General features: G+C 45.4%; 1 protein-coding gene across 2 annotated transcripts; it reads left to right on the top strand.

Moving 5' to 3' along the window:
• The first annotated feature begins 1,310 nt into the window (after window positions 1-1,310).
• On the top strand, window positions 1,311-10,315 carry NPY (neuropeptide Y). Of its 2 annotated transcripts, none has more exons than XM_028489974.2 (4): window positions 1,311-1,637; window positions 2,598-2,785; window positions 6,845-6,925; window positions 10,148-10,315. In XM_028489974.2, the coding sequence occupies exons 2-4, from the start codon at window positions 2,598-2,600 to the stop codon at window positions 10,203-10,205; spliced, it is 327 nt and encodes a 108-aa protein (XP_028345775.1). In that variant the 5' UTR covers window positions 1,311-1,637; the 3' UTR covers window positions 10,206-10,315. The 2 variants fall into 2 exon arrangements, with proteins under 2 accessions (XP_028345775.1, XP_007110746.1); XM_007110684.4 differs by lacking the exon at window positions 10,148-10,315 and adding an exon at window positions 9,050-9,250 and having other exon boundaries at window positions 1,337-1,637.
• Window positions 10,316-10,936: the final 621 nt, after the last annotated feature.

Here is a 10,936-nt window from a genome sequence, read left to right as displayed (position 1 = left end):
TATATCTTAATTGTATCTCAACAAAGCTGCTAAGAATAAGCATATAAATACACGATTTTTGAAACAAAACGGTTCAGCTGCTAGAAGTGCCTCTCTTCTTATCAAGAATGGAATCAGAGTTAGAAAGTGTTTTGCTCTAACTTTACCAAAGGCTCTTTCACATAAGCATCCCTGAGCAAAGCTGAGAGCCTGGTATTGTGTTCCCGGTATATGTTGGGGTGATGGGGAGAGAGGCAGTCACCTAAGTGAAAGGGATGTTGGTCTTCAAAATTGCTAACACAGACACACACACACACACACAGAGAGGATTGCTTGCTGCACAGTGACTGATATTTAATTCAACGCTGTCAAAACAGCACAAAAACAAAATGTCAGTTTAACAGACTCACTTGTCATTTTGGCATTAAAATAACGTGTAACTTAACGTTTTAATTCCCTAACATGCCTTTTATTCAGGAAGATTCAGACTTCTAGAAGCATTCATTCAGGGAACTTCAAGACCTAGTCCACTACATGAAATTCTGATCCTGTAAAAATAGTTTATGCATCTTTCATATTCATTCTATAGGTTCAGTGGGATGTGCAAATTAATGGTGATTGGTTTTTTACCTGTTTCATTTCGATCAGAGCCCGCATTCTCAATCAACGTTAATCGAACCTACTTGGGACTATGCAACGGCCAGCAGATAAAAGAGAAATTGCTGTTAATTTAACTACCCGGTCGCTTTGGACCAAAATTCTGCGTTCGCGCTTTAAGGGGTCTCTCTCCGGAGCTTCAAACTCCGCTCTTTTTCAGCAAACCCAGAAAGTGTCCCCCCTCTGCGGAGTTTTCAGTCGCTACACTCTTTCGGGTACCGCCCGGACGCCCAGCGTTTGGGCGAGCTCTTGGGGAGGGCTGATCTCCACGAAAAAGAAGCTGGGGAAAGGAGCGAAGCCACAGAAACCTATTCTCAGCCCCTGGGAGAAGCGGGGAGTTGGGACCTTCTAGCTCTGGACTTCGGGCTGGCTCCCGGACCTGCTTTAAGCGCAGGAATATCCGGGCACCGAGTAGTCTCCCCCCGAAAGCGCGCTGGAGCAGTGTCCGCGCCCTTGCCGCACGGATCCCGGAGAGGCTTCACCAAGTAGAGGATTCGGGTACCCCCAGCCCTGGCGCCCAGCTCGTTGGTAGTCCCGGTGACAGGTGACAAAGATGATCTGGGCTGCTCCTATCTCTGGCAGGAATAGGTGGGGCGTGAAGGAGGGCGAGGTTTGGCCGCCGCGGGAGGGCAGGAACTTTGGCGCGGTCCAGCGCCCTCGGAGCGCGCTGCCTCGCTAGCGTCCTGCTCGCTCCCCCTTCCCCCCGGCAGGGCCTGGCGCGGGCGAGTCCGGGTGTGGGTGGCTCCCGGAGCCGATCTCGCGCGTCAGCGGCCCTAGCCCCCTCCCCCCTCCCCCGCCAACGGGGGTGGGAAGCGGCGGGGTGGGAGTCACCGAACGTGATTGCCCGAGGCCCCTCCTGCCGGGGCGAGGGAACGCCATAAAAGGCCCGTGGCGACCTGCTCCGGACACCCCATCCGCCGGCTCTCAGCCCCCGGAGAGGCGAGCCGGACTGCACAGCACTCGCAGCCCAGCCACGCCCGCTCGCCAGCCCGCCAGCCACCGTGAGTGCCACGACCCGCTTGCTTGGCGGGAGCGAAGGGAGTGCGGGCGCCTGTGAACTTGCCCCGGGCGCCGTCTCACCTTCTGCAGATCCCAGAGCCGCTGGGAGGGTCGCGCCCCGCTCCCCAACCCCTACGCGCCGGGCTCTCGGCGGCTACATTCCACTCGCTCCTTCCTGTCCCCTCTGATGGTATATCTGCCCTCTCCCCGACCCTCCTGGCTGGGTCGCCCCTCTGGGTTATCTTTAGGCGGATAAAGAGGGAGAACACGACCGCATCCCAGAGCAGCTGGCAGTTTCCTCGAGGGTCGCCGCCCGGAGGGAGTTTTCCCAGGCAGCGCTCCCCGAATGAGGACTCCCCGGAGCTTGGAAGACGCGCTCCCTGCCGCCTCTCGGGATCCTTGGGATCCGATCTGAGCCTGACTGGCCCGGGGGCAGCCCTCTCCCCTCTCCGCCCCCCCCCCCCCCCACGCAGTTGCCACCCTGAAGTACTCTCAGCCATCACTGTCGAGCTCCTGCAGCCGGGCAGACCAAAAGGAGAAAAGAAGAAACTTCTTTCCTCTAACAGGGGGTTTGGGGAAGGGGGTGGGAAAGCGATAAGTCCTCCACGCAGCGGCAGGAACTTCTAATCTGTTTTTTAAAGTGTTTTAAACTGGCGCCGGCGCCTCCCCCAACTCTGCGCCTCTCACCGCGGGATCTTCGGCTCTGCTTCTTGACCAAAGTTGCTCAGAGTGTTCGGGCGGAGCAGCGGGGCCGGGCCAGAGCAGATCTGGACCTAAATCCGCAGGGTGGTGCTCGCCACGCTCCGCTTCCCTCTGCGTGACTGGGTCGAGCGCGGACTGGGGGTGGAGGTGGGGTAGGGGTGGTAGCAGCGGGATGGGCGCGGGGGCCAGAGGAAGGCGGCGCGGAGTGTGTATCCTCTGAACCCCCCAAGCCCCCTCCGCTGCCCCTTCGGTGTCCGCAGATGCTGGGTAGCAAGCGACTGGGGCTGTCCGGACTGACCCTCGCCCTGTCCCTGCTCGTGTGCCTGGGCGCTCTGGCCGAGGCGTACCCCTCCAAGCCCGACAACCCCGGAGAGGACGCGCCGGCCGAGGACTTGGCCAGATACTACTCGGCGCTGCGACACTACATCAATCTCATCACCAGGCAAAGGTAGGTGGGCTACGTGGGAGCGACGACTCCGGGACCGCCCCGCGTGCACACCCGGAGATCGTGGGGATCTCAGAAGACAGGGACCTTTCCTTTTTCTTCTTTGTGTCCCGGGGCAGGACAGTATCGGGCACATACTCAGCTATCAGTAAATATCAGGGCGCTGAGTACATTCCCTCTGCAACTACAGTGACAAAATCCTGACCCCCAGGCTCAGGTTCCCCAGGCTGGGTGGCTGGCCATCTGCTGTCACCCACCCCCTTATCTTTTTTGTTCTTAGAGCAGTTGGGGGTTCTGTTTGGAAACCTGGATAGGAGAGTACCCCGTGAAAGGGGTCAGGAGGGCGCCGGGGAGGTGCTGTAGGGAGAAGGGCGAGCAGGGTATCTAGAAAAACAACAGCACAAGCTAAGGAGGAAACAGCTGGGTCTCCAAAGACATTGCCAGGTTTTCCAACCTGCCCAGACCGAAGTGAATGACGGTATTTAGGAAAAAACAAAGAGAACTATTATTTTTTCCCTCCTGTACAGTGTTTTATTGCAGTCTCAGCCCCTTACTTGACAATCCTGCTCCTAATAAGTAGATATTTAGCAAGAAAATAGTTGATCTAACATGACGAGACTTTACCCATTTCATAGCAGGTGAGTTCTGAAAAGGAAATGCCCACTTGGTGCTTTTTTAAGGAGAAACTTACAGTGGTGTACTCACTCTAGGGTGAATCCAGGGATTACATGTAATCTGAGAAATTGTCATCTTTATTCTGAACCCCCAGAAAGCTAAGATGAAAGGCCATATTTCACTCTCAACATCAAATCTTAAGCAAAAAATCAAATCCAAACTATTTTACAAATAACATAGGATTTAAAATTTGTTTCCAAAATTGGTTCATCTTAGTTTTGAATCATTCAATATCTTATTTTAAATATTGAGATCAAATGACCTTAATAAGCTAAAAACAGTGAGCTCTTTACAAGCATTAATGTTATTTAACATTTAAATTATGTTTTGTAAAGTATTGTTTTTTGTTTGTTGTTTTACTATATTTCTGGGAATAGTTGGAAAGCATCCAAAGTGGGGAGAATTTATATTTCTTAATTTTTAACACTTTTTCTGTTTCATCAGAAAGCTGTTTCATTCTGAAAATCTTTTTTTAAAGTACCAATATATACAGAATCAGAAATACATGAAAGTGCCAGAATTAAATAGTATTGGTTTATGATCCCCGAAGTCGGATAATTTTCGTCAGTGAAAAGCAAGAATGTCTTATATCTAATAGACTTTTCAGAAAGTTAATTGCTTCAAATTCTTGCTTATGCTATCATATAGACCAGAGAAAAGAACTTTTACAAATTGTTTTTTTTTTCTTCTAGGAAAGCCTTTATTAGTTATTTAGTCTGTTAATTATAGCATACAGTAAAACTTATTTTTCAAAGATGATTGCTGTAAACCTTTACTATTGTATAAAGCTTTAGTATTTCAACAGGTTTTCCTAGGCATTATTTTCTTCAGTCTTTACCTCAAAGCTTTGAAGTGATATAATTATCTCCATTTTACAGATCATGAAACTCAGAACATTTCATGAAAACTCTTTTTTAGGGATGATTAAATTGGAGCCCTCCTCCTATTGATCTTTGGATGTTGTCACCACTATCAGCAGTCAGTGTGATCTTCAGCACCCTTGATGAGGAGAAAATAAGGGAAAGGGATGAGATTCAGGTTAGGTGGGAAGGAGTTGGTCCTGAAGCAGTTTTCTGTCTCATCTTCATACAAGTTCCATCTTAGAAACACTCAGAGGCTTATAATCTGCACCCATCACCTCCATTCTGTACTCTTGTCATCTTCCCACTGCACACATCCACTCATGCACATGTTTTATTTTTGAAAATTACATTTGTGAACATACGTTCTAATTTGGCATAAATGGTACTGTGATAGCATTCTCTTTCCTCCCCTTTTCTACTCAGTTCATGTTCTAAAGCTATGTACTCCTGGTTCATTGCTTCCATAGGTGGCATCATTTATTCTAGAGCATTGATCTACCACATTTTATTTATACAGTCTCCTAGGTCAGTGATTCTCAACTGGGGCTGACTTTATGCTCCCCAAGACACTGGGCAATGTCTGGAGACATTTTCGTTTGTCATAGTGGTGGGGTGGGAAGGTGCTACTGGCATCTAGTGGGTAGAGGCCAGGGAAGCTGCTAAACATCCTACAATGCCTCGGACAGCCCCTGACAACAAAGACTTATCCCGCTCAAAATGTCCACAGTGCCAAGATTGAGAAACTCAGCCCTAGACTAGAGTTTCTCCCTCTCGGTCTCTCATTATTATCACCTGGGAGCTTTTAAAATGTACTGATGCTGGGCTGTAACAGCAGCGTCAGTATATTTAATGAACTCGTGAATTAAATCAGAATCTCCCTGTGGAGGGGGGCGGCACGGGGCTGGGCTTTACAGTGATTGTAAAAGCTCCCCAGGTGACTCTAATATGCCGTCAGGTTTAAGAATCTTTTCCCTAGAGATGCTATCTTTGAAAGTTAAAGCATTGTGGAGAAGAAGGATAATCCAGAATTAATTAGAGATGGAAGAACAGTCATCAGTGCTGCTCTGGGTACCACTTTCTGACTGGGTAAATTCTGCTGTTACAGACTTAGGTTCTCTAATGGTAAATTGGAGAAAATATTCTCCAGTTCTTTAATTCACTGGAGTATGATGAAGATAAATGAGTTAAGGTTGCCCAAGAGTTTTAGCATTAGTAAAATCAACTGATGGACAGAATAAATACATATAAGCAGCAGCCTGCAGCCTGATACTACAACTCCAGAAAAGCTTTGAGGAAATCTTACAAATGATGGGGGCAGGGGAGATGGCTTTGTCTTTGCATCCCTTGAGTTCCAGCAAAGGAGCAATAATAGGAAATCTTTCCCCAGAATTTAGATTTACTTGTGCTCAATAGGCAGTTAGCATATATCCTCCATCAGCTTTGTTCCGCTGTTTTATCTGTTAGCTAATCAATCCACGCCAGGCTTATTTTTCATTTGTGGAAAAAAGCGGCCGCTGATGTCCAATGCCCTTTCTGAGAAAGGGAGAAACAGACTCCTCAAAAAATACAGCTTGGTGTAGACTTGTCAGATCCTTTAACAGTGAGAGAGAGAGACAGACAGACAGACTAATGTTCTCACTTACCTGGAGCCAGCAGCATATACTACCCTGGCAGGAAAACATAACCTTGAATTCATATATCGTCCTATCCATATCCTGCTGTGGGAGAAAAGAGACCAAGAACATTTCCATGGACCAGAAGGATTCCTTCATATTTTTAGGGCAGATTAAAATCACAGCATGAGAGAAGGCTTTTAGCTTTTGGCACACCCCAAATAAATATGGACTCAGGGTCTGTAGGTGGCTGTGAGAATGGGTGCATTTCAACAGCAGTAATGTGCATTCTTGTGTATCGCTCTGTCACTTTCAAAGCATTGTGACTTACATTGGATATTCATCAAGACTCTAAGCAGGAGTTATGATTTTATTTTTACAAATGGGAGAACTGAGATTCAAAGACACAGGTGAGTCTAGAGCTTCAGTCTGATGAGTTTTTCATAGGCCTGTTCCTGAAATATCATCTGGTCTCTTTGTTAGGATTTAAACTGATGTATATCACCAGAACTGTAAGCCAATTAGCTAATTATGGAAACATTTAAAATCATACTTCGATGTATTTTCATTTATTTCCTGTCACCTAGTTATAAAACTATACATATGTATTGTTTGTGATAATATAAACAGGCAAGAATTTGACTAGGAATTTTGGTTGGGTTATATAATCTGCTAAGTTATCTATTAAGTATTTAAGCAAAATTTAAATATATATATAATTTGAAATCATATTTATGATGTTTCTGTGTCACGTATGTTTCATTCACCTAGATTACCCGTTAGCAGATGATCAACTGAAAATAACTTTTATATTTAATACCACAAATCTTTTCTTTTCCTAAAGGTTTTTATGGTTCCTCCAAACTTGCTTTAAAGGACTTTTACTCTCCCCCACCCTGCTTTTTTTTTAGATACGGAAAACGATCTAGCCCTGAGACACTGATTTCAGACCTCTTGATGAGAGAAAGCACGGAAAACGTTCCCAGAACTAGGTATGAAAACGCTTGTGTGGGGACATTATTGCAGAGTTCAGGTACCCAGGAGAGGGAAATCAGAGAGGGCTGCTAGGAGGAGGCGTTTGGAATGGGGTCTTCTAGACCGGGTAGGATTTGGACAGAAAGAGGGGTGGGGGACAGAGCAGGGAGGACCTTTCGCTTCACACACTCATTTGCAAATCTCTAAACTGCTGTGGGGTAATATTTTCTGGCTCAAATTATTTGATGCTCCTTTGAAATTTTAAATATGAGTGACTTTAACCTCAGAAATTACTCTATAGAGAATTTCTCCCTGGCTTAGATGGTGGAAGCATACGGTAAGCAGCCCATCTCTACATTGAAATGACCAACTGTCCATCTTTGGCTGAGGTTATCTTTAGTTGTTATACCCTACGTGGAGGATCTACGCATCCTAGGAAATGCCCCTTCTGGTTCTCACTCCAGTCTTCCTGGTTTTACACGAAGCTGTAGATAAATCGAGGGGTACTCCTGCTTACTTTGTGACATATTTTAGTTCAACTGATGTCACATCATAATTTATCGCATTCAATGAATGAACAAGAATGACATTATTCCGGGCTTCCCTGGTGGCGCAGTGGCTGAGAGTCTGCCTGCCGATGCAGGGGACACGGGCTCGTGCCCCGGTCTGGGAAGATCCCACATGCCACGGAGCGGCTGGGCCCGTGAGCCATGGCCGCTGAGCCTGCGCGTCCGGAGCCTGTGCTCCGCAACGGGAGAGACCACAACAGTCAGAGGCCCGCGTACCACAAAAAAAAAAAAAAAAAAAAAAAAAAAGAATGACATTATTCTTAGGGCTTGTCTGGAGCCTTGGGGCTTTCTTGGAGAGTGGACCTGCCTTAGGAAGGGTGCCCTCTAATATCTAGGTGTCAACCATTGGGCTGGGGTCCTCCTGAGCGAAGACTGTGGGTGAAAAGATGCCTGGTCCTCCTCCGTTTCCATAACTGACTCTCCTGTCCCAGGCCCCCTGCCCCTACCCACCAGTAAGATCACATGGCATATGGTTTATCCAATTCTGTGCTAGCTAGTCTGCCTTAAACCCAGAGCTCTACAACATCAAGAACCAAGTTCCCCAGAAGAGGTCACTAGAACACTTGCTCAGCACGTGTGACTGGCTTGTCATTCTTCATTGGGTTCTCCCTAGAGGATGGGCCAATGACCCTCTGAGCCACCCGCCTTCCCCCCCAACCTCACTCTGTTCTCTTGTGAAATGGCCAGCCAGGGTGAAGGTGCAAGTCTAGCGTTGTCAGGTTTGTTCTCTCTGAAGGAAACAACAATTTGGACTGAAATAAAACTCCAGTGCTCTTGTCCCTGGTGGTACCAGCCAAGACTTGAACATCAAATGCAAGGGAAGCAGGTGGAAAACTCATAAGGGTGGTTTTGAAATACTAAGTAATACATACTTTTTAATGTTTCATTGATAGGCATATGGTGTTTGCCACCGTAAAAAGTTTAGGGTATGCTGTATCTACTTAGGGTTAGAAATATATGATCATCCAGGCCGGCTTCCCGCCTTGCTGCTGCTCTTTGTTTCGTGGCCATGCATCACACGCTTGGTGCATGAAATAGAGTTAATTGTACTCTGATCGACAGCCTCAGTCATGTGCGCTTAGAAGGAGACAAAACTTGACAGCCTGGAAGTTGCCTGTGAATGCTATTTTATTTAAAAGGGTTCTTTATAGTCTAATAAATAGCACCTTACTACATAAAAAAAAGCCTTGCAGGGAAACACAGGAAGCATATTCAGAGTTGAATAACAGTACTCTTTTTTACAGTTTCATGTGATTCCTGTAGTTTTGATCTTCAGAAATATTGCAGGGTTCTTTGGCTTCTTTGATAAATACAGAGCCTTTTAAATACTCCCTCTGAGATGTGCCTGAGACTCCCGTTAACATGAGTGAAAGCTACTCAGCTGGGTCTCTGTACCTTACGCCACTGTCTCCCGCTCTGATATTCTACACGGCCTCCTATTTAGAATGCCAACAGCAGACTTTTCAACAGTTTCTGATCATCTTTCAGTTCAGACCTGAATGTCTCACTCTTGCAAGGCTCCCAGGAAGTTGGGAAGCTTCTCTTACGTGCTTTGCTTCTTGTGTTTGACAGGCTGGAAGACCCTTCTATGTGGTGATGGGAAATGACACTTGCTCTCCGGTCTTTGCCTATTTTTCAACCCCTATTTCATCCTGTAAAACTAGAGTCTGCTGGTCCTCCCAATGCATGCAGCCCCTTTGCTCACCTCTGCAGAATTTCCTTTTGTCGACATTGTATATATGTGCGTTTAAATAAAGTACCATGCATTCAAAAGTGTATGTTCCTCAATGCAAAATCTGCTGTTGCAGTAGTCAGAATCATTTGAAGTTATTCATTAAACCACAGTCTCCCTCAAGTAGCAGATTCAAGGTTTGTTTCACCAATATTAGAACAGTGCCTATGGAAGATATAAAGATATGATTTATTACGACCAAGACTCAGCTGTGGGGGGTGGGTGTGCGTGAACAACAGACATATTTGGAAACACAGAGCAGGGCAATGCTAATTTCTAACAATTTGCTGAACTTTTTCCCCCATTCATATGGAATTCTTGCTAACCTTGTTAGTTTATGCTGTCAGCAGAAAGGACTGATGTCTAATAGAACTTTCTGCAAAATATCCTGTATCTCCTCTGTTGAATACAGTAGTCACTAGGTACATGTGGCTTTTGAGCACTTGAATGTAGCGAGTGCAAATAAGGAGCGGAGTTTTACATTTTAGCGTATCTTAAATAGCCATGTGTTTCCAGTGGCTACCATATCAGACAGCTCAGATCTACACATTTACTTAGGCCACCACTCTTAGAATTTGAGTCATAAACAGAAACACACTGCGTAGGATGATTATCTTTTCACACAACATGGGGTATGATAATTAATTTAGCTAAAGGTTATTAAACATCCCCTCTCCTTCACTTATTAAATATAAGTACTCCTTCCACGTACTTATTTGCATGGGCTTAGTATTAGATTCTTATGTGTAATTTCTAAATCAAAGAAAATGGGCCTCATTCTATATTTGTACTTTGAACCACACCGTAAAAAATATGCACAAATATTTTTATGTGATGTCTTAAAACTGCTTACAAAAACCCTGTACACACCATGACTTAGGGAATTGTATGGTATACAAAATATTCTTTGTTCATAAAGCATTCTAATGTTTCTCCAGTGCCCTTATGAAAGGAACCAAAGAGGTCCCTCATCCCTTTCATCGTATGAGGACATAGCAGGACGATGCTGGCTATGAACCAGGAAGCAAGCTCTCACCAGACAACAAATCTGCTGGTGCTTGATCTTGGGCTTTCCAACCTCCAGAACTGTGAACAATAAACTTGTGTGGTTTTTAAGCCACTCAGTCTACGGTAATTTGTGCTAGCAGCCCGAGTGGACTTAGACATCCCCGAGAAACAAAAATTCACTTTAAGAAATACAATAATGGTAAAAAAAAAAAAAAAAAAATTGCACAACTACATTCCAAGAGATTCCCTAGTAGTACTTCTGAAACATTTTCAGCCTGATAACCCTTCTTGGAATGAGTTTAAAGGTACCATACCACCCATATATCATTGCAAATAATAATAATAATCCTTGCTAGAGTTACAGTAAGAATAATTCAACCTTCATTAATGAAATGCCTGTGAGCCACATAGTCATTATCAAGTAAATGTATGAGAATTGATGAAGCTCTCCTCTGATCCTAGCTTTATTCAACATTCTAAGAGGTATAAATTGTGTATGTGTTTTTGTAGGTGCCATTGTGTTTTTATTTTGATCCTTTCAGTGCTCATGACACATGCAAGCAGAGGATTATTCCCCCCATTTTCACAAGTGAGGAAACTGAGGCCCAGGGAAAGTAAGTGACTTTCCCCACTGCATTCAGGTTAGGGGGATTTGACAGCAGCTGCTCTAATTTCAAACTTTACCCTGCCGGTGATGTCTTGTGGAAGAAGTAAGTCAA

This window comes from Physeter macrocephalus, chromosome 5 (assembly GCF_002837175.3).
Source record: "Physeter macrocephalus isolate SW-GA chromosome 5, ASM283717v5, whole genome shotgun sequence".
Taxonomy (NCBI): Eukaryota; Metazoa; Chordata; class Mammalia; order Artiodactyla; family Physeteridae; genus Physeter; species Physeter macrocephalus.
The sequence above is the reverse complement of the archived record's forward strand: the minus strand, read 5'-3'. Positions and strand labels throughout refer to the sequence as shown.

Excerpts from the sequence above, each read along its gene's own strand:
- NPY (XM_028489974.2), top strand. The coding sequence starts at position 2,598 with ATGCTGGGTAGCAAGCGACTGGGGCTGTCCGGACTGACCCTCGCCCTG. Across the intron at positions 2,786-6,844 it reads AATCTCATCACCAGGCAAAG|ATACGGAAAACGATCTAGCC; the intron begins GTAGGTGGGCTA and ends CTTTTTTTTTAG. Across the intron at positions 6,926-10,147 it reads GAAAACGTTCCCAGAACTAG|TGCCCTTATGAAAGGAACCA; the intron begins GTATGAAAACGC and ends ATGTTTCTCCAG.